The 27,963-nt window shown below is 32.0% G+C and overlaps 1 protein-coding gene across 1 annotated transcript in view; it reads left to right on the forward strand.

The window, feature by feature from the left end:
* The window catches only part of LOC148277964 (uncharacterized), an 84,160-nt gene extending 56,444 nt beyond the window's left edge, over positions 1-27,716 (forward strand). The window contains exons 26-37 of the mRNA XM_088232108.1: positions 537-705; positions 2,662-2,828; positions 10,185-10,426; positions 13,436-13,599; positions 14,692-14,835; positions 15,558-15,757; positions 18,423-18,657; positions 21,074-21,295; positions 22,045-22,145; positions 24,025-24,193; positions 26,182-26,363; positions 27,059-27,716. Coding sequence (XP_088088234.1) covers positions 537-705; positions 2,662-2,828; positions 10,185-10,426; positions 13,436-13,599; positions 14,692-14,835; positions 15,558-15,757; positions 18,423-18,657; positions 21,074-21,295; positions 22,045-22,145; positions 24,025-24,193; positions 26,182-26,351 — 1,983 coding nt within the window. The 3' untranslated portion in view covers positions 26,352-26,363; positions 27,059-27,716. The remainder of the gene's footprint in view (positions 1-536; positions 706-2,661; positions 2,829-10,184; positions 10,427-13,435; positions 13,600-14,691; positions 14,836-15,557; positions 15,758-18,422; positions 18,658-21,073; positions 21,296-22,044; positions 22,146-24,024; positions 24,194-26,181; positions 26,364-27,058) is intronic.
* Positions 27,717-27,963: the final 247 nt, after the last annotated feature.

Consider the following 27,963-nt stretch of genomic DNA (forward strand, 5'->3'; position numbering starts at 1 on the left):
ATTAAAATATTGCGTATTGTATATTTTTCAACTTATTTTTAAATGTACCTATACTTAAGATAATATTTAGGTTTATATACATTATCCTAACACTATATAATATTCACCAGTCTGAAGATGCCCATTAGAAGGTGAAAGCGCTAATTGGTCAAATTAAATAAGAGGAAGTGTACCAAGTATTTTTTAAATTTATAATATATATGTAAATATAAGTTATTACATCATCAAAAGTACATTACACATTATTGGATGAGGAATGTGGAATCAGGTAGTAAGTTTGAAAGGAGAGAGAAAAAGGAACCAATAATAATAAAATTAAGGGAAGTTAGGGTTCTAACGATAAATAGTAATGTGCTAGGCTATAGCCTATTTATATAGCCTATATTGTAATGTTTCATCCCTGCATAACACCTGTGAATCGTGGTAACAAGTCTAATTTTGAAATATAAAATAATATTATCAAATATTAGTATTATTAATACACAAATTGTCTGATTATTACAAATTAATCATACTTCCGTTGGTTTTGTTTTCAGGTTCGAAAAAATGAATCAATTTGGTTTCCAATATTCAGCATCCACAGAGACGAGAGGTATTTTCCCAACCCACTAAAGTTCGACCCGGAAAGGTTTTCAGAAGAAAATAAACCTTCCATACATCCATCATCCTACTTCCCTTTTGGAATCGGTCCACGAAATTGCATAGGTTGATATATTTTTTTAATCTATTCTTTATTTAAAAACTTAAATGTGCTTAATGCATTGTGGAGGCTGAGCTAAGATGAAATGTCTTGTGCATTAGTTTTTTTTTTGTTTTATATTTCTGCATAATGAACCTATTCCTACAGCTGCAATAAATTTATTATTTGATTATTATGTCCATGATAGAACTTTAAGAATAATTTATTTATTACTTTCAGAATCAACCATAAGATGCGCTATAAGCTCATGGACTTTCTCCAGAAATAAAAACATAAACCTTGTTTGGAACTTACAAAATTAAACAATCAAATTCAGCGACACGATATTCCAATATTTTTATTGTATAAATCTATAAACATTTTATCCGTTGGAGCTTTATTATGGTCCTAGTTGGTTTCTCAGAATGCGTCTCTATCTGAATATAGAAATAAATTCGAGCATGTATATAACACTCGGTTCACTAGTGTAGATGGACTAGCTCTCCCTAAATTCGATAATAAATACGGGAACAGAACACTAGAGTACAATTTACCAAAAATGTATAATATGCTCTCATTAAATATAAAAATAACAAAAAAACTAATCAGGCTCAGAAGAAAGACGTATGCGGAAAATCTGGCTTTGGAATGTGGTTTTTATATTATTTTTATTTGGACAAATTTTTATTTTTCTACGTCTAACATATTTTCTCTGCACATGGGAATACATATTTCTTTTTTTCCATGGTAATAAGAGTTTTTATTATGTTATGGAATTTAAGAGATAAGATTATGTACATATGTTAGAATTTAACTATAAGCACCTGCTGACGATCTGCATTTTATGCAGTTTAGTAGGAGTTGATAATTTGTATTAAAATTTTTGTATGTTTTTGATTTTAAAAAAAGTTATTAATATTGTATGGTCAGAAGTATAAGTAAAAAGGTACTCATTATAAAAAAATATCACATTTTTGTTAAGTTATCACACAGCACGTTAAACTATTATTGAAGTCTCAGGATCAAAATGATGAAGTCGTATTTTGCTCTGACAGGCCTCAATTATATAAATATTTTTATAAATTATTGAACAGTGTATTAATCTTCTTTTTCTTTCGGTGTCTTGTCGGGTCCTTCCGACGTTGGCGATCACTGCATCGAAAGCATTTCTGTATTGCGCTACTTTTATATTCCGCAGCCAGGACGACTGCTTACTGATGTACTCGCTGTAGTGATTCCTGGGATAAAAATTACCAGAGTGGTTTCCCGTTGCCTTCTCTGGTGGATTTTTCTACCTTCTTTTTTTACCTGGTCGATTCTGGTTTGGAGGCGCGAGAAACTCGCCTTTTATCGTCTCCTTATCTGCTGGGATCACACAGTTATTAGTGTGATCCCATTGCCCAGGGTTCGCGACGTGGACGCTAACGAGTCGGACTAGTCAGTAGTGTCGCCGGTGGAATGTAACTGGGCGTTCGCAGCATTTTATTGAATCACACCCTCCAGCAATATGTGACTCACTGCGACCCTACTTACAGTTTGAACCCCTGTGTATTTTTCAATATGTTAAAGTTTTGTTTTTAAATACCCGAATTTCAAAATATTTCGTCTTTTGCTTAATGTTACACGACATAAGAGCACCGTTGGTAGAGAGATTTTTTAGCATAGTATCATATTGCTAAGCTAGCAATGCTTTATATTTGTAAAAGGTTGTGGTTCCGCAATAGTATCAATGACCCTAGATTAGGAAGTCCGAGGTTTGATTCCCGCTTTACCACAATTATTTTTAAGACGGTGCCGCAAGCAATTACGCTTGAGATCACAAATTAATAGTAATATTCAGAGTCCTCTATCAAAATGACACTTCTTACTAGTTTGTACGCGAACTGTACATTGGATTTAAATTAGAAATTATCCAATATTTAAAATTTTGGGAATTAATTCAATATAAATACAATATATATTCCTTTTTTATTCTGTTTCAGGTTCCAGGTTTGCCTTAATGGTCGTCAAAGCGGTTGTGTTTAACATGTTAACCAACTTCGACATCGTCGTAACGGCTAAAACACAAATCCCCCTGAAAATTGCCAAAAACACATTTTTCATGAACACTGAAAAGGGTGTGTGGGTTGGATTAGAATTGAGAGAAAAATGATCGAACTTGCAAAAAATAATATTTTATTATATATTATCTAATAACGAAGTATAAAATCGATGCACTGTATAATTAATACAATATTATGAATTACTAATAACTGTGATTGTAAAGCTAACCTTAGTATTTAATTAATTTTTAAATCACGATTTTTATATGATTTTAATTAAATGCATTTAATTTTAACATGTTTTCCATCACTCAGATAAGTGGCATGTGTTTCTTTGATTTATTCGACCGTATATAGATTTGTGCCTCAGAGGCAGACGGATGCAAATCCAGAATTTGATGAAATGACATTTCGATTTTCGTATTTAGTTTATGATCATGTCCATTGATTTGAAAGAAATGTAAGTCTTATAATGAAAAAACCAATGTATTTAGATACTGAGAATACAAAAATAATTCCGTAAATAATCAGAAATCACTTTGAAAAAGCAGATTCTTTAGACTCTTGTTGAACATTTATCGTTTGGATTTGCATCCGTTTGTCTGTGAGGTACAAAAATGAGTCCATATCCAGGCAGGTATAAAATATTGTTCTGTGTGTGACAGACCCAGAACTATAGAATTAGGAATAGTCCAGAAATCGCATACGCGCATCAAACTGAAGGCGACTAAACTACTCATAAATTAGTGGTTTAAAGTTTTATTTATTTATTTATTTTATAAATTCGGGCTTTTTTCAGCTATTTCATAAAAAAACAAGTAGAAATATATTGACAATACTAGAGCCAATTAAAAAAATCTACTGTTAATCTAATAATACATAATACATAAGAAAAGAGTTGACAAAATTGTATGTGTGCGACGTTTGTATTTGTGTGTGTGTATGTGAATGTTTTTGAATAAATGGGTCAGGGTGCGTGTGTGTGGGTGCGTAAGTAAAAAAAATGTAATTTAAAACTTTTTTTTTACTAAAAAAGGGTATGGGAGAGAACTTGGTAAGAGGTTTGACTATAAAAAAAATAAAATGCAAAATAGTTTATACCTACTTTCGAAACCTTAAGTTATGATGCTTTAATTGTAACCCTTAACCGTTTGACCATTATTTCTTTTGTAGACGTCGCTTAGTACGCAACTTTCGATATGCCGTGTTGTGTCGTTTTAAAATGCAGAAATACTGCTGGAATCAAAAAGAAATAGGATGGGATCATATTTTTTGTGTAAGTAGCAAATTCGTAAATCATATAACTTAAGAATTTAATTATTCTGCCACCTGTCAGATTTTCAAAGAAAACGAAATGGACATTTTGTTAGTGTTGCCAGGGTAGTCAATTTTTTTACGCTACTTTGCTCATCCAATGAGAGAACTAACAAAAATTTGACCTCTCGGATTAAACAACGCCGTGGTGGACCTTTGACCGTGGTGGTTAAGACACTTGACTTATGTACGGAAGGTTCCGGGTTCAATTCCCGGTTAGAACACAAAAATCAATGTGTGATTTTTCTCAATCCTTGGTGTTCTGTGCTGTAATTTACAGATGTCATTGGGTCTCCTTACCTATTGTTGTGCAAAAAAAAACATGATGGCGTCAAATATTATTTAAATGACATCAAAATATACGCTTTATGTAAAATAAAATTTGTTTTATTTTTCAAGTTTAAATTTCAATTATTATTATTAAATGATCCATAACTTATCTTCTCAATGTTGTGTCAATCAATGTTTCCAAGTGTACAATAAAATAATTAAGAAATGAAAAAAAATGTTTCTTTTTAAAAAATAAAAAAAAGATTTACGAATCTAACGTTAAATCTAAACTATGTTGTATGATTCCATTATGGGTACAGGAAGTCAAGGATATATAAATAGATTAAAACGCTCGCAAAACAAAATTTCATATCTGTCATACGACTTAACTTAACTACAACAGTTGAAGTATGTTAAAAGATAAAACGATTGAATATACACAAATTTCACTTATTAGAGACGCTCAAACAAATTTTAAAATTAATATTGAATTAACTTTCAGACGCGGAATTCGAATAAATATGACAAAAAATATTAGTAGACATTCACATTCACTTGTTTCCAGCCGATCTTGTAATCGACTGGAAACAATCCAAGGACAAAAAGATTCATTAATCAGGGAGTTACGCTTTTGAGAGTTATAGTCTATTGATCGATGACATACAGATGTAACATTATTTTACCTGAAATATAAAGCAACGACTAATGATGCAAGTCGTAATTTTATATTGAATACAATACATTATTTTCTGCAAGACTAACAGTATTACACATCAAACATCCGTCTACATAAGAGCAACGTTCTGCAGTACATTCACGCCATGGAGACATCAAGAACAAAGGAACGTGGCCAATAAAGAGACTATAGGGCGTGGTAACGCCCAGTCAGCTCAACCAAGTAAGCTCAACGCAGTCATTTAGTTCCAGCACGCAGTCCAAGTGCAGTCAGTTCAACACATCGTCACCACTACGCTCGTGCTTCAGCTCCGTATATATGCCATGCAATAAATACACATTTGAATGCCAACCTCATTTTTTCTCCATAAACTTCGGCAGGATCTCCACCACACCAAAATCCTATACTCTTTGCCCGAGGAAATGAAAAATTTATAAATGTCAGTTTTTGCCTTCGAAGCAAAACAGCATTCAATAAATTAAAAAAATAGCGCGTGTAACATTTATGTTAGTACATGTAATTAACAAGTCGATAAACTTTTTAATAATCCGTAAAGGGTTTTTTGTATAATTTCTTCAAAATAAAAATAAAAATATTCGTTGGACAGTACGACAATACCACAGGTTACAACATCCCAGATTTTTTTTTTGATCTATCAATCATGATATTTGCTTCATTAAATACATCCCTTCCACGCCCCATTCTGGATTACGTTGATATTTCCATGACTGATGCTGTGAGCAACTCGATAAACTTGAACGACTTTAAAATACATGCATGAGGTATATTTTTGGTCTGTGGAAATATTACCACATTTCTGATTATCGTAGGGAACTGAGATGGCTCAAGCAGAGAGATCATCACTCTCTCTCACTTCTGTTTACTATACTTTATAGTCCTAACGCTCCTAAATTCCTCCGAAAAATTTCAACCCTAATCAATTCATGGTTAACCTCCTCGTTTTAATTCTCAAAGCACCATCTTAAACCCATCCCTAATTCCTCTTTCTTTTCTAACTTAAATAGTGTCCATGCGGCTCGATTGTGGAATCATCTCCCATCTACTATCAGAGATGTTACTACAGTATCTCTGTTTATATCACGTCTGAAGAAACATTTCCTTTCTCTACCTTAATCTCTCCTCTTTTCCTCTTGTCTGTTTATTCCGTTATCTCATTGAGTAATTGTATTGATTTAAGGTAATTTATATACAAATACATTTTTTTTATATTTTAATTATTTGGTTTTTTTATTTTCTATTAAAAGGTTTTGTGACTTGAATTACAAAAATTAAACTTTGATTTTAATGGTTATTTGGAAAAAATGACATTTGTCAGATTTCCAATTTGCAATCAACATTATGTTAAAAATTTATTATTAAAATTATGCTCGAATAATATGACCTTAAAATGTCCAGCCAAACTTACGTCAGCGATTTGGTCGAAATGATGTTAAGCTAATTTAGTCAGCCATAAAATTCTCGAATATTATTATTGGTAGCTTACAGCTAGCAGAGAAGCGATGAAGGCTAGTAGATATATAATACACTGTGATGAAATAAGTAACATCCTACTTTCGATTTGTCGAATAAATTTTGGTAACATCGTGCCTGATAAATAAAAGTGTACCTAGTCCAGAATAGACGTTTTTGAGTCAAGAAAGTTGCAGAAATAAAAAAAAAACCTTTTTCTATCCACACAAATAATGGCATGATTGTGTAAAATATTTTATTGAATCCATGTTCGCTCCTTGGGTAGAGCATATTATGGTATCCATGAAATCTATCTAGGAAACTCAGTCTGCAGCTATCTCCCGCGTGTCCTCACAATTCAGGTCCGCGTCCCGTAGCTCCGACGTGAACTGCCAACCTACCGCTCAGGATCTCGAGAATTTGCCCTTTATATAGGCAACCGTGATTAAGCCTCTCGGAAGGCATCCGTAAAATATCTATTTGGCCTTAAAAGTAAAAAAAAAAATGAATAAAAGATCGCTCTGTGTGGTATAGAACCAGAATCCTAACGAGTGTTTTTAACCAGATGGCTTTGCAAATCCTGAAAATGAAAATCAAAACGGAACCATTTCGACTTGTTGGTGCGTTCGTTTACCAAATTTGAGGTCATGGGTTCGGATCCTGGTTGGATCTATTTAGAATATTTGTATTAAGGGTGGTTTTACATTGCAAAGTTTCATTAATAGTTAGTGGCCGATCAAAACAAGATTTTTACCCGAAACCGAAACTTAATTTTGGCTATGGTTTTACTTTTCATTAATTGAGTTACATATTACTCCAAAACACCCAAAATAGGGCATTTTTTGCTAAATCTTACGAGTTCATTAAAATAAGTACAACAGTTTTTTAAAATAAGGAATGTTAACTTATTGACAATGAAGGAATTACAAAAATATGAAAGATTTCAGAACTATTGAGTATAGTAAAAAAATCACAAAATCAGTCTAGTTCTAATGTAGCATGCTAAACAACGGCAATACAATAACAGTTTATTTGTATGGACAGCAATCTCTCTAATTGTGCCACTTTTAAAAATATTAATATAAATATATGAGCTAGAGTACAGCCGAACCTAATCCGACACATCCCGACCACAGGTTTCGGCTGTGCCAGAGTCCGATCAACCTTTGGCCGATATCAAAACTGAGGCCGAAACACTTTGCTGGCCGAATCTGGCCAAAACTGAAACCTAAATTATAGTCGGTCACTATTAATAGTTAATAACATTAGAAAAATTGGTGCTAATTGCATAAAAGAGAGATTCCACCATTATTTTTTTACTGTTTTGAATTAACAAGGGTCTTAATGGGTAATTTTGAATTCCTGTAAAAATGGTTCATTGCATTGGCTACGCCCCCAATAGTCACGGTTCGGTTAAATTTCGAACTTTGTGACGGTTTAAATTTAAATAGAACATCGTCACGAATTTCGACGTCACAATTGCCAAGGTCAAACATGTCGCGTTTTCGTTGAGACATATGTTTTAACAATTTGATATTAAAAGTTGTGTTAAATCATTTCTTCATAACATCCATACTGATTTTTAAAATACAACCTTTTTTTTATTTCACATTTTTTTGGTGTTCGCAGTAGGTGATATTTCACAGTCAGAAAATTAATATTTCAATGACTCGTATGAAGGGCAATGGAGTAAATTGATTTTTCAAAATAATGATAAAACAATCTAGATTGATGATGTAATAACTTATATTTCCATATAAGTTATTAATTTTTAAAAATACTTGGTACACTTCCTCTTATTTATTTTGACCAATTAGCGCTTTCACCGTCTAATGGGCATCTTCAGACTGGTGAATATTATACAGTGTAAGGGTAATTTATATAAAACTTAATATTATCTTAAGTGTAGGTACATTTAAAAATAAGTTGGAAAAGATACAATAAGCAATATTGCAATGGAACAGAGTGAGACAAATTATTGAAACATGTCTTGGCGGCGGTGTACTTTAAGAAAATATTCTATTACATGAAATATATTTATTGTTTTATTACAATGTACAGGGTAACTAAGGGGGCTAATAAGTATTTTTTTAAATTAATAACTTATATGGAAATATAAGTTATTACATCATTACAATGGAATTCCATCAAGAATTGTCAATAAATAATTTATTTGAAATAATCTAAATTGATGTTATTAAATTCATATAAAACTTTGTAATGGAAATGGATTTTTTTCGTTTGAATAATTACGCTGATACAAGTAAATTAACACAGTTTTTGCTACGATTAATATAATTACAAAATTGTCAATGAGAAAAATAACAGTATTTTAATTCAGCTTTCGATACAATTAGTCAAAACATTGTGAAAGGGTCAAAAAATCTGTGCAGTTACATTTTTTCTTTTTTAAATAAGTCGTTTGTTGAAAAAACATGTTTTTTTTATTTTGTATGACCGAAACCTGATCCTGGACTGCATAAGTTATCTTACCATCATAAATAAAATTTAAAAATACAGTATAATTATACCCAACAGATTGTAATAAAATAATAATGATTAATGACATTTTACATAACAATATATTAATGATAAGATAAACTTATCAGTATCATGTATATTTTCGATAAGAATAATTTCGATAAAATAATTCAGTGTTTAAAACTTTGGCATATTACAATTTATTCATGTTTTTTTTATTACTTTTATTTCATAAAAAAATTCTGGTTGAAAGTTTTATATTCGTTGATCTGTTCCATTAAACGATGTGTTTACTCTATACCAAAATATTATGGGTTTTAAGAGACAAGGGCGTTAAGTCAAATATCACTCGAGAAATTTTTGTATTTTTGGTACATTTACATAAAAGATAATTTCAAACGAAACTTTTTAACGCAAAAAAATACGAAACATTAAAGCTGTTTATTTTGTAAAATAATGTGTTAAAAGCTACATATTTCGTTTTGTTATGTAGGTACCAATCTGATCATTCAAATTCAATACGAACTGATTACGAAGTTTTAGAACTGATAATAACTAAAACTAATGCGAACAAAGTTTTGAGTATGTCAAAATGTTGGATTTCTTCCGTAGGGAGTTATTTAGATCTAAATTTGTTGCAACAGAGCGGTAAAACATTTTTGCGAAAGGAATATGGAAATCTAGGCATTTAGAGGGCTTATGATCTATCATTGACTGATTTAAGTGGCTTATTTACACACTGTAACATTCACCATTTTTCCCGTGTTTAAACATCCACATTTTCTCAATTCTTCCATCTGTTAACTTTTGTCAAGTAAAGAGCTGAAACTTTTATCATGTGGGTGTGATTTATCCGAATGAACCAATTGCTTTTAATTAATACTTTTTTCTAATGTACACTTTCCGATGTTTTTGTTTTGAAAAATATCAAGTAATTTTTTTTGTCAATTTTTTCACTGCTTTATTATAATAATTTGATTTTGTAATAAAAAAAACACGCCTGTCTACAAGCATTTTGGAAACGGCGGGATGGTTTGTTGTTGTAATATGTTAGACTTAACGCTTTTTTGCAGCACCACGGCCCCCGCATGTTATCGACATTTTCGTTCATTTTCCGGCGTCTGTTTTTATGCCGCTACTTAACTCTTTATTTAGTATTAGTCACTAGTCTCTGGTCACAAGTCAAGCTATGTGCAAATGCGTTGTGGCCCGCTGTATAGCTGCGTTCATCTGTTTACATTTAATCTTTTAGATTCCGTTACTAATTAAGACCGATCGATTTGAAATCATGTTCGTGTGGTTGATGGGACTGTGCCTGATTTTATTTCTTATATATGCGTTTGGGAAATTAAAGTATAATGGGCGTAAAGGAAAAGGAATCAAATTTATAGAACCACGAATTCCCTTCATCGGAGCTGCAATAGATGTGATCTTGCAAAGGAAGCACTTACTGGACGTTGTAAAAGAACATTACAATGAATTCCCTGATCAAAAGTAAGTATAGTTCCTTATGTTTTGCCTGTTTACTCTACTCAATAAAAAAGTCAGTTTAGCAGTGAAGAAATATTACAATTAAAACGCATATATCTTTAGAGGAAAGGAAGCATATTTGGAATACGATTTACATTTTAGAGTGTAAAATGTATTGAATTGTATTGACGATAGTGCTAGTTATCTCGAAATAGGAAAGCATGCTTAAAGGCATAATTTTTGTTTCATAATACATTTCCCTTACAAGAGTATCGTACGGTAGGTGAAACAAATTTCTAATGGTTCTATTCTGAATAACTTGCACCTCCAAATACATAGAATTATGAATAGTCCAGAAACCGCATACGCACATCAAACAGAAGGCGACTCAACTACTCATAAATGAGTGATTTACGTTTTGACCAATTAGTTTTATTGTAGACGTCGCTCAGTACGCAACTCCTGGTTTAAATTCAACTATGTCGTGTTGTGTCTTTTCAAAGTGTAGAAATACTGCTATGACCTTAAAGAAACAGGATACCATCACATTTCATATGTAATTTGTAAATGAATGTGTATAAAACAAATGCATTATTTAAAAATTGAATTCTTTTTCTATCTTGTCAGATTGTCGAAAAAACAAAATGGAAATTTCGTTAGTGTTGCCAGGGTAGATTTTTTTTACCCTACTTTGCTCATCTTATAAAAGAACTAATGAAAATTAGACCTCGGATTAAACAACGCCGTGGGGGACATTTGAACGACATTATCTTTAAAACATAAAATATTATTTATTTAACATGATATAAAAATATCCATTTTATGTCAAATAATGACCCTTTACTTACCTACTCTGTTGTGTCAATCAATGTTTCTGCGTGCACAATAACATTTTAGAGAAATTAACAGATTACTTATTTATTTACCTTACATTTGTGTTATGATTTTTTTTCCCATCAAGCAACATTACCCGGCGACTTCACGAATACGCGCGGCGAAAGTAAGCCAGAGTGGGGGAATTATTGGATACAGTCCCATATATTTAAATATGATTCTACGCTTCTTCTGGACTATTCTTAATTCTATGTCCAAATATAATTATTGCTTCTCTGCATAAAGACAGCGCAGCATGTGTCAGAATAAATAGATCATACACATCGTGGTTTGACATTCGTAAATGAGTTAAACAGGGATGTGTGATGTCAGCATGGTTGTTCAACGTGTACTCGTATATCGATAACTGTATGAAAGAACTGAAAGGCTTAAGAAGGATAACAAAAATAGGTGACTTAACTATCAACTTTCTTTTGTATGCTGATGATGCTTTGTAACAAAGGTCTACAATCTATGCAAGAGAAGCAATTTAATGATGAATAAATAAATTGAATGTGATGGTTTTTTAAAGAAATGAAAGTATGACTAAATGACAGCCATAGACAAGTTAAACTGAGATAATAGCACCTTTGTGAAAAGACTGAATAATCAAATCAACACAACTGTTAGAATTTTTTTGACTTTGAAAAATGATAAACCACGAATACATTAGTTTTTTATATTATATTACAGACAAAAATTTAATTACGTATTTGACCAATTTTAATGATACTAAAACAGGTAGAGGAATTTGTGTATCTGGGAAGTATGTTTACTAGGGATGGTATGACTGAGAAAGATATTGAAAGGAGGGCAAGTGCCGGGAACAGAGTGAACGGTGCACTTACTTGGCAAATAAATGTTGGTCGCAAGAGGCAAAATTAGCAGTTCACTATGGAGTCCTGGTCGCGACCTTGATGTATAGCAGCGAAGTATGGATTTGGAAAACAGGGATGAAAGTGGGCTGAATGCTGTCGAAATGCGATCTCTCAGGCAAATGTGTGGTAAAACTATGTAGGATAGATGCACAAATGTTGAGATCCGTACATTATGCAAGGCTGAGATAAGCATTATCGACAAAATCAAGAAAAGGGCTCTGCGTTGGTTTAGACATGTAAAGCGAATGGACAGCGAAAGAACGGCTAAAAATATTTATGATGCTAATGTTGACGGATGCAGAAATAGAGGAAAACCGAAAAAGACATGGAATGACCAAATCCAACAGATGCTTGAATATGGACATGTTAAAAGTCGGAATAATCGGCGCGAATGCATGAGAAGGTGTATGAATGTAGAGGAAGCGAGATCTGTATGCAAATATTTAATAGTTTAACTATAAATCTTTAATGAAACAGTTAAAATTAATATGAATTAGTGATAGAAGGGAAATTTCAGATTTAGCGCTTCTTTTTAAGATATTAAATAATGTTCTTGACAGTCCCGAACTTTAAAATTTTGTGAATTTTTATGTGAGACAGCGTGGGACCAGACAAAATACTTATTTTGCTGTTGATTTGCATAGTTCAATCTATGCCAAATACTCACCTATTCCACGGTTCCACATGTTAGCAAACAAACATGGAAACTTAGATTTATTTAATTTATGTTTATACAAATTAAAATCAATACTTTTTAATGACTTTTTTTCTAAATTATAAAAATATACTAAGTGTTACACTTGTTTTATTGTTTATGCTATGATACATCACCTCTGTTACTTCAATACATTTTATATTGAAACCCTTCACTTATTGTTAATCTGCTGCATATCTATGTTATAATTTCTTATTTATTTTTTCTTTATTATTTCCGTATTTTCCGCTGAATTTATTTCAGGTATCTATATTTTCTATACTGTGCTTAGGTGTTTTGTTTCATTATAATTGTTTTTCAGTATTATTTAATACTTTGTCAAAGGCGTAATCCGTCGAAATAAACAAATAAATATAAAGTGATGTGGCATTCTACCCTTACGGGGAAACGGCGTGATGGTTTGTTTGTTTTGTCTGTTGTAAAAATACGATCCCGAACATAATTATGTGCGTTTTCGGAACTACAATAGACGCTATTTGCTATCAAGCCGCCATCTTGCTGTCGTTGTCAGTGATGATACGATTTTTGATTTTTACTGTTGATCAATTAATTAATTATTGTTTTCAGGTATTTTGGGATATTTGAAGGAACGAAACTGCTGGTAGTGTTTAAAGATCTACAATTGATAAAACAAGTCGGTGTCAAAGATTTTGATCATTTTCACGACCATAGAAGCTTCATTGATGAAGAAGCTGATCCGATATTCGGGAATATGTTATTTGTATTGAAAGGTAACGGCAAAGAACTTAATTTAAAATTTCAAATAGGTTCCAAAGCTACACAAGCTTGTTTCTAAAATGTTCTTAATCTCTGTTGTAATATGTTGATATTGACAGCTCTCCAGGGAGTTGAATCCAGTCCTTTTCAACGAAAATTTGAACAAACTCAAAATATTGTTGATAAATCCACCGGGTCCATGAAGAAGTATAGAAATTGAAAAAATAAGATTTTTAGGCGTTGCCTAGTATGTAGGTGAAATATTTTAATTTCAATAAAGGTTTCAGCTCTTAAACTTCACTAACATCCACAGATGAAAGAGTTGAAGTAATATAGATGTTAAAATATGGGCAGAATGGTGAATGTTACACAGTGTGTAAAGTGGCCACTTAAATCAGCCAATGACAGGTCATAAGCCCTATAGATGCTTAGGCTTGATTGAGATTTTTGAAAAAAAATTGAGATTTTTTTATAATTATTGTTCAATAAGGCCACTTATATTCACTACACACTCTCGCATGCACACAATACTCACACACCCATACACATATACACACACCCTCACACACCCTAAATATATATACTCACCCTAACTAACATGTACAACAATAATAAAACGGATACACTAAATAAGAGTACGCATTGTTTTTAATTTATGTTATTTTATTGTGACTATTATTACTATAATTTATTGATATACATTAAAAAAAACTAATTACTACTACGAGACTTTATTTATAACCTAATAAAATTATATTCGATTGTATAAATTGCATCTATCTTAAATTAAATTTTATTAAAATGAATCTTATATAAATTCTAATAAACTGCTTTAATAACATATAATGAAAACAAAATTTTGGTCTAAATACAATTTTTAATTTTTCTTTTGTGACTATTGGTGTTCACATATAATTGGTGAAAGATGTTTAATGTTATTATTTTTTATTTTATAAATTGTATTTTACTGTTTGTGAACTGAAAATAAATAAATAACAACATTATTTCTCGATCTAGCTTGATATCAAATTAAATCCACCTTGGCATTAAAATTTTATTTCAAAATAGGCAAACTTGTTTAATTTGATGCGAATATTTTATTTCAGGAGAAAAATGGCGAGACATGAGAGCAACATTGAGTCCGGCGTTCACAAGCTCGAAGATCAAAAATATGTTTTTATTTGTTCAAGAATGCTCTGAAAATGTAATCAAGTATTTGGAAAAAAAGACCGAGGATCCGAACTACAAAGGTTTGTTCATTTCTTGCAAACCAATGTCAGTATCCTATGCACAAATAAATATGAAAGTTTTATCGTTTTTTTTCAAAACACGATATATACTCGTGGAATGGAAGAATTGAAGAAATATAGATGTTCAAACATAGGCAAAATGGTGAATGTTACACAGGGTGTAAAGTGGCCACTTAAACCAGACAAATACAGGTCATAAGCCCTGTAAATGCCTGGACCATATTCCTTTATTTAGGGTATTCTCCATCCCTGTTGTAATTTGTTAATCTTAATGACTCCCGAGGGGGTAAAATCCAGTCTTTTGTCTACAAACGTTTGGACAAACTCAAATATCGTAATATATAATTGTGTTTATTGATTCCTGGTTCCAATTATTTGCATTGTGTGCTATTAAGTATTTACACGGCTCCGGGATACAAAGCACGAAAAAGGGGTAAGAACCTGTATACGTGCGAACAATGTGGCTCTTTATAAAGGCCAATGTTGGCGAAACTATCATACAAAATGACTCATTAAGTTGAATCAAATAAATATGAAAAGTTTTAATTGATTCAACAAAGCATTTTTATAATGATGTCACTTTTAAGTAACCCTTCACAAAGCATGAAATTTTACAAAAATGGGCCGGGCACAAGGTAAATTCTACGTGTTCGGCCGGTAAAGTGTTAAATAGGAGAAAATAGTTCAATATCCATTTTTAGTTTCGGTTTCCTATGTTTCAGACGTTATCCATGTAGATGCTAAGACCATATTTTCCCACTACACAAATGACGTAATAGCGAGCACAGCATTTGGTTTAAACATTGAATCCATATCCGATGAAAAAAACAATTTTTTTAATAATGTGAAGGAAGCCTGTGACTTTGGTGGAGCAAAATTATTCAAAGTATTCATGTACGGATTCTTTCCCAGATTTATGAAGGTATTTTTGATTTTCTGACAATTATACAATTAATTAATAACTAGACGTTTCCCCCTGATGCTGCAAAAACATTCTTAAATTAACAAAACTTTGGGTCAAAGAGGGTAATTCTTATTCCAATTCTCGATTAAAGCGCTATTTCCATTGTTATTTAGGACAATTTTTAAAAACTGTCAGTATAAAAGTGCTTTCAAGAAGTAGGTAATGGAGGTGGGTTGCACATGGATTGAGAAGTGGATCAGACCAAATACTCAACGTTTTTATTTTTAATTTTTTAGAGCATAAATTTTTAAATATTTTTTTTATTAAATTAGGGCATGTTTAAAAACAGAGTTAAGCATTTCGTTCTGCACGGGATACCCAAGTAAGAGAACGTTATTTTAATTTTTATAAAAGCAAAAAATAAAAATGTAGAAAAATGAATTGATTTAAAAATTAATGAAACTTTTTGGTATTAATTGTATATGCATTAAATAAGAAAAATTTCATATTAAGTTTGGTAATGTATCCAAAATAAAACGCTTATTGGATTTTAATTCTACTTTATATTGTGACGCGTTTTGTCTTGTTAGGAATTTTCACAGTTTCCTCATATACTAAAAATAATTGCGGTTTAGTGATTGAGGATTTCTTTATAAGCCAAGGTAAGTAAAGTAATGTAAGATCAATTAGGGTATAATGGGTATATTTAATTAATTTAGTTTAAAAATATCCTATTAAGACAAAACGCGTCACAATATACCCTCTTGTGTCAAAAATAAACACCAACACCTTTTTTTGGGCCATTTTTCCATTACACTTTCGAGGTGAACTGCTAAATGTGAAGAGGCTTGTGAATTATGACTTTTTAACGATTCCTTCCTCATACAAACAAAACACGAACACATCCGTTAACTTCGACTGACCGAAAAATGAGACGAAATATTAAGTTTGCCGTATAATGTATTCGTATGCGTAGTTTTGTGGTTGCGGGTATACTTTTTAAAACCTGGACATAAGAAATATGGCTTGTTGCGTACGGGAATTAATATCGCAACCGTATCACGTACGTATGGGTAGGGCGTTTAAATTAACGTGAGTTATGTTATGTGATGACCAGACTACACATCAAAATTTTAAATAACTACGAACTAATCAATTATAAAAACAAGTTATCGGTGGTACCTTTTTTTAAATTTTTTTTTATTCATAAATTTCATAAAAAAGTAGATGTTTTTGTAAAATTCTAAACATTTCTACTTTTACACATCTAGTAAATGTTATTACAACTCTCCAAAAAAAGAGACCAACTCTTGTGCTTGGAGAGTGACTTACACTGTTTTAGTTGTTTATTTATAAGAGTTTATATAATTTTAAATACGAGTATATGAAAAGAAAAATAGAAACAAAGGATATATAAAGAAAAAACATAAAACAATAATACATTCATCCTAATAAAAATTTAATGTTGTTTTTACGCGAGTTCAAAAAATTTCTTTAGATTAACTTTAAATTTATTTTTTGTCATATTATTTTTAATAGTTTTTAGTTCATTGGGAAGATAATTATAATTTTTTACACCTTTGAAAACAAAGCTATTTTGACCATGACTTGTATGGAATTTAGGAATTTAAATATTATGTTGGTATCTGAGTGACTTATTCATTTCACATTCTTTTATTTTTTCTTTTTTTGTATATTTGAATAAAAGAATTATTTTTATAAATAGTGTCTAATGTATGAATCTTAAATATTTTATCTAGACCTTCCGTAATGTTGAGGGTTTCTTTGAAATTACTTTAATAATTAATCTCTGTACTATTTTAAGAGAGTTTAATATATTGGCATATGCACCACCCCATCCTACAATACCATATTGTAACAAAGATTGTACAATTGAGTAATAAGCTGTTTTTAAATGGTTGATTTTTAAAATATTCCTTAATCTAATAAATATGTATATACATTTTCTAATTCGTTTAACTAGTTTTTTTTTTTTTTTTTAAAAAAAGAAATATTTGCGTTCTTATGATTTACCCAAATATTTAATTTTTAAGGGCCATTTTCAACGAGTTGTAAATAACTCACTATTAGAAAATGGGAATCAAGTTGGGGTAAAGTGGAATTCGAAACACAGACCTTTGGTCCGTGAGTCCGAGACACTAGCCACAGGACCACAACCCGATTCATACATGATGTTCACTGATGATATGGTCTTTCCATTTTAAGTTTTGGTCTATGTATACTCCAAGATATTTAATTTTATCTGTTATATCAAGTACTGAACATGTGAGGTCGCAGTTAGTTTTGTTACAATTGCTTTGGTGAATAATTATTTTTGCTACTGAATCTAAATTTGTTTTAATAATAAAAAATGGGATGATTTTTGTCTTTTCCTTATTTAAAGATAGTATATTTTTGTCAAACCTTAATTTCAATTTATTTATAAAGTCATTAGCTACTAAATTTACTGAGTTCCAGTTATTACATATTTAAAGGGTTTACATAAATTTTAAGTATTAAGGTTTGACTGAGTTTCATATAGTACTCATCGTGTTGAAGGTTGTTCCAGCACTTCCTGGGTGGATTATGAGACGTTTGTGCATGCCATCATCATTTTATAACCCAATGAACTCCCAAGTATTTGAAACGGTTACTTTATACATAAATTTATAACTTCTTGTAGTTTTTAGACATTCCAGTTGTCAATCCAACTATGAAGGCTTTTTTTACTGATATCGTGCAAGGGACAATGAATCGCAGGGAAAAAAACGGCATTGTAAGACATGACATGATCCACCTTTTGATGGAAGCTAAAAAAGGATCCTTGCAGTATGAAGAATCTATGAATAACACCTCTTCTCAAGTTGAATTTGCGACAGTTGAAGAGTCGGCAATCGGAAAAAGAACTGTTAAAAGAGGTGGGAATCTTACTTTTTTGTTGAGTCATTTATTTTTGTTATTTCATTAGACCTAATCGCCTTTTTATATATTTTTGTTCGCACACGAAAGAGCATAGGGCTCGGCATTTCTACATCAAATGCAACGGATCTTGATCATCTGATACAAAATTAGTATTACGTTTTAGGCAGTGATGGGATTCAAAAACTTCAAGAACCGGTCCGCCCTCTCCTACTCCTTTCCCCACCCAAAAAAAATTAAAAGGTTTTTTTTTATTTATTTATTTGTTTTGTATTCTGCACATAAACAGATTTAAAAGTTAATTAATAATAATGGTACAGAGTTGTACAGAGCAACTCCTTTTCTTAACCTCTATGAGCTATGAAAAGGGCACTAAATTTTTTATTGCATTTCTTTATGTACATATTACATTTTTCTTTCTCATTCTGGCCCGTGAGGGATCTGGCAAGTTATGGAAAGGAAAACATTATTTACCTGTACATGTTTTGAAGCGTACATCTCTCACTATATTTTTTTTACTAACTGCAATCACTTAACTGAATTTTTCCTCTATTTTTTTTCTTCTTTATAATGATTTTTTCGCTTCGTGAGGTTCAAATAATTTTACGACACATGATCTCAATCGGAATATTGTGTGACAACAAAGAGTTATAGACCGGTTCGGCAAACTCTGAAAACTGTACTATCGGTTCTAGCGAACCGGTGCGAACCGGTGCGAATCCCAATCTGAATCCCATCTTAGATGCTTCTTCTTCTTTTCCACATCCGCTCTAAGTGGAGCATGTGGACATCATCATTTGCCTCCAGGAGACCCGATCGCCGGCCAGCATTTTCGCCTCTTCCCAGGTCAATCCAGCGCCCCTTAATTCCACCGAATAAAGTCGAAAGATCGTCATCGACGGCATTCAAAGAAGACGGTTTAAAGAAGAGACAACTTGGGTTTAGGTTCTCCTGGGGCATGCGCAGTACGTGTCCAAGCCAGCTCCACCACCGCATGCTCAAGACGCTCGTTAAAGGAGGCTGCTGCGTCCGTTCTCGGAGTTCAATGTTAGTTATAAAATTGAACCACCTTAAACCTAATAAAACATGGAAATTGTGTACGGAACACAATATCGCTCAAAGGACCTACTTGGCTTCTCCGGCATTACACCATCTATTCGGATCAACTCCCAACAATATTTAGTCTGTCTATATTTGTCCCACTCCCCATTTCCTAGCGCACTTCACGTAACAATGTTCATTCAACTAATTACTCGGCCAACCCGAAAACAGCACCAAACTCGCTTCACATTGTGATTACGTATTCTAAAAATTATCGAACATTGCCGTGCAAAACACATAGTAGAGATAAAGGTATAAAGTATAGGGGATAGAATAAAGGACTAACTGTTTATGATGATGATTACTCTAAATTCAAAGATGTACGTCATGCCCTTTCGCACTGCTTTACATTTGCTTTGCGTACACAGCATGCCCACCACAAACCGCACACCGCATTTGTGGACATAAGTCTCCTAAGCGGAGCCCACATACGCGGAAAAATTTCTCGATGCCAAACGAGAAAAGCTGCCCGAAGGAGCTGTCTGTAATCTGGTAACCTTAGCATCATTGAAAGTAATCCAGATGTACATATTATGAACTTCATCGGATTGAGAAAAAAGGAAAGTGAATTCTTCACTGGCTGAGATCAAATTGATTGGACATGATCACTTCGCCAAAACGATTACAAAACTTTTTAAAAGCCTTGATATTCATTTTGGAAGCCACCAGATCTGTATATCCGACAGGACCTACAACAGAGCAAATAGTGTGTATCTTTATATTTTTAGAGTATACAAGGAAAAACACTAGTTCCCACTAAATACTAGATAAACTTCGGAACCTTGTTGAATGGAACACATGTCAGGTGTATATATGTCAATGACCAAACTGGTGCATTTGTTGATACTTAGGTTTATCGACTATCTCTCTTGGATTTTCAGCTGCCCAAATTCGGTAGTTCTGCTTATAAACGAATCCATTGAAGTGAAAATATGCATCATCAGTAAAGATGGTTTTATTCGAAAAATAAGAATTAACTTCGAGTTACGTCAGCATTTAGTTGGTGACTGTAGGGCGCTGTGTATCGATTCATTATTAATATCTCATGCCTCTAATTGTCGTTTGTCAAATATGATGTTTCTAAATTCGACAGACAAAAAGTGACGGGCAGTTCAAATCGTACACCTTCTAATGTGAAAACTTGTATAAACCAATTTATTACTTATTTTTAAATGCGGCGTGCTTTTTTATTTTAGTTTGGACTGACGCGACGCAAAGCAGACGCCCGACGACAAATCGACAGCCAAAGCTTTTCTCTCGAAGCAAAATAATGATTCCTAATTGATTTTAAAGCTAGCATTTCTTTTATTTCAGTTTGGACTGACGATGAATTGACAGCCCAAGCATTTTTATTCTTCCTTGGTGGGTATGAGACGACATCCACAATCTTGTCTTGGCTTATTTACGAGTTGGCACGAAACCCTGACGTACAAAAAAAATTGCAAGACGAAATTGATGACTTCAACTCCGCTAATCAGGGAAAAGTCAGCTTTACTGATTTGCCGAAGCTTAAATACTTGGACATGGTAGTTTCAGGTGAGTACATTTTATTTGTTTTCTAGTGATAATATAAACAGCTCAACAATATTTTGAGTGTGACAAATTTGCCATTTTTGTATTATTAGATAGGTAAAGCAAAGTTAGAAGACGATCCGGATTACTCTGACTTCTGGAGCTCGGAATCTGCCTTATAAAGGCCTAAATTAAGGGGGGGTGACAAATTTAGCGGTCTTGCGGGGCATGGGGTAAGCGCGGGTAGCTGAGGGGATGTCGCGTTGGTATGCGAGAGTCTTTAAACCTACTGCACATGTTAGAGGAGTCGATAATACGTAACTATGTTGTACAAGTATTATAGCAATATGCGAAAAAAAATATAGGGATAAAAGCGCGTGCTTTAGTTATTTTTATTTATTTTCATGTACATATGCTTCATCTTATAACTTTTTTAATTAGCTCAGGCCGTATATACTGTATGGATGGGTGCGCTTGAATTGATTTGAGGTTAAATGAGAAAGGTGGATTAGAATTGAAGTTATTTATTGAGTAGATACACACGAGTTACATCCTTACAATGTTGTACAGAAGGAATTTACAATAGCGAACACTGGCGAGGAGCTGGTGGACGGGCGACACGAAATGCTCAGATTAAATGCGCATATACTTTCGCTGGGTTACGCGTTGCGAGCTAGAACGGTGTTCGGCCCTGCCAACTTTACGGCTTGATGGTGATGACCTCCACAATACATATAATAAATAAATAATTACAACAAATTAATATTTTGTAGAATCATTAAGAATGTGGCCCCCGTTGGTGATCATCGACCGGATGTGTACTAAGCCTTATACCCTTCCACCCTCAACTGATGGCAGTGATATTCAATACACGGTATATTTATTCGTATTTATTTATGTTTGACATACTTTTCAGATAAATGTACGCTGACTAGTTTCTTCAGTCAAATCATGAAATAAATTGTACAGTACTTAACTATCAATACCACTACCACTGCATGACATAACCAATACTATTTTAAATATCATCAACTTTTCTGTTCACTCAAATTTAAAACACACATTTGGTCATAATATTCATAATTACAATACGCGTTATTCAAGGAATCTTCAAGTTTCGCTCAACAAAGTTTGGCAGTAAGTCCTTGGAAAATATTGGCCATTCCGAATATAATAAACTGCCTGATGAGCTAAGACATGAAAAACTTAATAAAAAATCCAGAAGTGTCGCAATTAAAAAATATTTTTTCAATCTTTTAGATATTGATAATTATTAATATAGTTTATGGTGTTTTATGTTTCTTGTACAATAATGTTTTCTTTTTATTTCGGATGTATTAATTTGTATGATATTATGTATTGTCAAAAAAATGTTTTTTCTTATGTACGGTCCCGAATGAGTTTCTAATAAATCCTGGGAGTAAAATATGTATTTTTTGCAGTATATGTTTTATTAATAATAAAAAAATTATTAAAAAATAAAAAAAATACCCAGTTTACATGTATTTTTTCCATTTCAATTTATTTCTTAATTATTAATGTGTTCCTTATATACTTAAATTGAAGGTATATGTATTATTAAAAAAAAACATAAGAAAGGCTCTTGTTGGAGTAGTAGGAGAATCCTGCTCCCGAAAACCTCTTCGGAGACATGGAACAGAATATCCAGGGGTGGTATTTTTAATTTCTCTACTCCCTAGTGTGTCGATAAATTGAGTTTTTTTTCAATGAGACAACACTTTGCTTCAAATAAATGCCACACATCAAATGATGCATAAAACTGTTTGGAAAATTAATAAAGTTTGGTCAAGTCAACCTAATTAAGTGTTTTGGGTATTGCTAAAGTTCGCAATAATGTTCGAAATTAAAATGATCATAAATTTTATATTTTAAGAACTAACTTTGTAGTTATTCATTTTAATAAAATAAAATAAAAAACGTTGTTTTTAACATATACTGATTATTTCACGGAAAAAAATATATCAAAAACAATAAAAAAATTAAATAATTATAATAATAATAATGTAAAAAAAACTAAAAAAATTGTGTTGGGAGAAAATCCAGATTTGTACAAGTACACGTACCAAAAATAATGTTGTGTAATAAGATCTGGTCAAATATAAGTAAAAATAAATTGCAGAGTCATCTGCAGGCGATTACTAGTACTTAATTTAACTCGGAAGAGTCTTAACTACATAAAATAAAGTAATCTGCTTAATTAAAATACTTAAATTCAATATCAATACTTAGATGGCCCTCCAACTCGCTTGTGGATGGTTTCTCAAATTCATAACATAAATACAAAAATCAAAAATGTTACCGGTGTGGATATTTGCTAATAAGCGGAATGGGGAATGTTGTAGTACTTAAAGTGGCCACTTAACCCAGCCAATGACAGGTCATAAGCCCTGTAAACGCTCGAATATCCATAATCCTGAATTTGAAAAAAAATCTACCTCATCTCTGTAGGGATATAAATTTAAAAAAAACAAGTACCTACTTAGGTACCTACTTACCAATGAAAAGTTACACCAACTTTTTTAAGTTTATCCAAACGGTTTTTAAACGCTTTCACGACACAATCAAGCATTTTGGTTTCGAATAAAATGTCAAGCTCACCTCGAAACCCGGCTGGTGGTTAAAGAACAACTAAATACGCGTAGGGCAGGACTGATCGTTTGGGCGAAGGGTTAAAAACTTACTAAAAAATAAATCTTACGATTTAGTTATATGTCGACTTATATTGTTTTCAGATTTCTCGCGGAGATGCAATTTGGTTCCCCATATACGCCATACATCATGATCCCAAATACTATCCCAACCCGGAACGATTTGATCCGGAGAGATTTTCAGATGAAAACAAAAGCAGCATTGATATGAATGCATATTTGCCTTTTGGCATTGGTCCGAGGAACTGTGTTGGTTAGTATTGATAAAATTTAAAAAGTCCAGAAATCGCACACGCGCACCGAACTGAATCCGACTAAACTACTCACAAATGAATAGTTTTACGTTTTGGCCGTTAGGTACTCTATAGACGTCATTTAGTACGCAACTGCCGATTTAAATTCAACTATGCCTGTTGTGTCGTTTGCAAGTGTCAACATACTGCCGGAATTAAAAGGGAATACGGTAGGATCATATTTCATGTGTAAGAAGCGAATTGACAAATATTATTAAAATCTGGTTGTGGTCCTGCGGCTAGTGTCTCGGACTCACGGACCAAAGGTCCGTGGTTTGAATACCACTCTTCCCCAATTTGATTCCCATTTTCTAATAGTGAGTTATTTACAACTCGTTGAATATGGCCGTCAAAATGAAATATTTGGGTAAATCATAAGAACGTAAATATTTATTAAAAAAAAAAAAAAACGATCATTTTATTATTTGTCAGATTGTAAAATAAAATAAGGTGGTCATTTTGTTAATATTGCCAGGGTGGTCGAGTTTTTTACCCGGTTTTCTATTAATAATCCCAAGTGTAATATTAATCGGTATTAATTTACTTAATTACTAAATGATTATTTAATTCTTTTTTTTCACGTTTGCCTAGTAAAAGTATCTTTTTTTTTACAGATTTCTCTCTTTACATATTTTGGTAACATATTTTTAACATAAAATTTTTTTAAATCTTAAATATATCGATAAAATAAAAGTTTGAATAAATAAAATACAAGTAAATCAAGTCTTTTTGATACCGAAATATATGAAAATTATAAACAAACATTTTTTTAACACTGTTTTAAATTGTTTGGTTTCCCTTTTTTTTTACTCACTAAACTTAGAATTTAATAAAAAGATTTTTAAAACAAATTTTACTTTATTTTTATTTATATCACTATTCTTTATTTTGTCCGGGAGCCTATTTACTATGCGTGGGTGTATATACGCCCTGGTCGTTTCTCCATACGCATTTAGAGCATTTTTTTCTATAAAGTTTCCTTTCACTTTTTGGCGCGTTTCATGCTTATGTGATATCGGCGTTTTGTAGAAATCCACGAAGTCCTCTGTTACCAGGCGATAGTATATAATTTTCTGTACCGTCGAAACTTTACACGTCGGGAAGAGATCTTCGTAGTCATTTTAAAAAGTAATCATGTTGGTTTTACTTGCTAACATTTTTAGGAATCTAATTTGTACATTTTTTATCCTATTTGTATACGTTTTGAATGTAAGCCCCATAACAACTCAATCCATATGATATGATTGACTCAACCACCGCATGGTATAAACAATACAGGGTGGCGAGTTGTAACAATGATCAATATAATATTTTTTCTTTTTTCTCTGCTGCATTGGCATGTTTTTATACTTTTAAACTACTTTTCATTACTTATATATTAATTAATATATTGCTGCCCTTACTATAATGTGTCATTAATTTTGAAGATGTTTTTTAAATTGACTTAAATTTATTGTCTTATCACTTAAAGATTCTTCTCATCGTTTCTTTGAATCCCTTAAAATATGTTTGTGTATATTTATGTTTTTCCTTTTTTTTATTTTTTTAAAAATGTTATTACTACTTTATTTCATTTTTACATCTGAGCATGTTTTTCATTCTTTTTTTCTATTCTTAATTTTTAATTTCTCTTACAAATTTTCTTCATTTTTTATATTATTTCCATTTGTAAATACTCACTACTCACTACAAACTACAAATTTTAAAATATCTTTTTTTTACTTAAATTTTAATTTTTAAACAACTTTCATTTATGTTTTTCTTATTCCTTCTCTTCTTTATACTTTCATAATTAACCTTACATATAATTGCTTTATAATATGGAAACTTTACTGGTCCATCAGAGTTAAGTCTAATTGCGTAAAATATGTAACTTTGTAACTGTACTGTATGTTTCCTAAATAAAAGAAAATATAAAAAAAATAACTACGTTCTTTTCATATTTTAGGATCCCGCTTCGCTCTGATGGTCGTTAAGTCCATAGTATTTTATGTCGTTTCCAAGTTTGAAGTTGTTGCGACAGCCGAAACCCAGATCCCTCCAGTTGTCTCGAAAAAGACGGTCAATCTTCACTCCGATAATGGCATAAAAGTCGGACTAAAGCCGAGGTCCATTTAACCCATCGATTTAGTAAGAAACTAGAAAATAAATACTATAAGAATCTCAAATATAAACTTATACTACATGTATATATTTATGATTTGATGAACGGTTTTCATTAAAAAAAATATAACGCAAAAATTGTAATTATTTTTATTATTATAATTATTTATTTTATTTAGTTCTATGATTAACATAGTCTTATTTATATTTACAACACAATATTTACATCTATACATATTCTTACATTATTTATCACTATTATACACTTAATATCCTCATTTATAATACTCACTGTTTCATATGTACATTTTCATTAATTATATTTACTAATATACTTATATTACCTAATATTTTTCACATATATACTTTTTACATTTAATTTTAAATATATTTACATTTAATTCATTTTTTATGCTTTCTGGCATTTCCTTAAATAATTGTATTCAATTGTACATAAGGCAGTTCTGGAACATTGCTTTTGATTTCTTTTAAAGTCTTCTATTTTTAGATCCTCTTGTTGCATAGTTATGAAAGAACTCATTATTTTTTAGTTTATTTTGAAAATATCTCGGAACTATTCCTTTAATAATTTTGTTTATTTCATTAGCAACATTGAATTTGATTCTTTGATCAATTGTTATGATATCTAGAAGTTGAATCATTGATAAAATAAATAAAAACAACTTTGTTTTGAACCAGCTTTTTTTTTCTTCTACCGACAGGTTTCAAAGATATACAAGATTTTTAATCAAGGTATACTTCTTCTTCTTCTTCCGGTGCCTTATCAGGTCTCCCCGACGTTGGCGATCACTACAGCGAAAGCATCTCGGTCTTGCGCTTCTCCAAGGTCAGGACAACTGCTTGTTGGATGTACTCGCCATAGTAATTCCTGGTAAAAGATGACCAGAATGGTTTCCCGTTGCCATCTCTGGTGGATTTTTCTGTCGGGGTTACCTTCCCTTAAATGGTTGGTTTTGGTTTGAAGGCGCCAGAAACTCGCCTTTCATCCTTTTGTTATCTGAGGTGATCACAGCGTCACGAGTGTGATCCCATTGCCCAGGGTTTGCGACGTGGACGCTAACGAGTTGGACTAGTCAAAAGTGTTGCCGGTGGAATGCAACTGGGCATTAGCAGCATTGATTAGAATCACACCCTCCAGCAAGATGTGACTCACTGCGACCCTATTGATGGTTCGAACCCCTAAGATATACTTAACGAATGAATTCTATCTTATTTTATTTAAAAAATGTTTACAAAATATTTCATATAGAACTCATAAATCAAGTCTTGTTGTCTTCTAAGGATGGGAAGCGTAATGTGCAATGGATACGATCTTTAAAATGAGACAGTAGTGGATTAAAATAAATATTGTTTATTCGGTATTTTTTTAATATTTTTATTATGAACAGCTTTTTTTACAAAAACAATTTTCATAATAGGGGTTCAGGCCTAGATTAGAGGTAGGGATTTGTATGAAACTCCTTAAAGGTTTTTCAATTGCTCGAGTTTTTGAGTCTATTATTTTTTACCCCGCGGAAAATGATCATTTAAGCCTCTCTTCTTTTAACAATTCATTTATAAACTGGGTCACAAATATAAATGTCAATGTTTTTTTTTTCCGAGTAAA

The sequence above is a fragment of the Micrasema longulum genome, unplaced genomic scaffold (assembly GCF_059751315.1).
Source record: "Micrasema longulum isolate JH-2025_06_02 unplaced genomic scaffold, ASM5975131v1 h1tg000948l, whole genome shotgun sequence".
Taxonomy (NCBI): Eukaryota; Metazoa; Arthropoda; class Insecta; order Trichoptera; family Brachycentridae; genus Micrasema; species Micrasema longulum.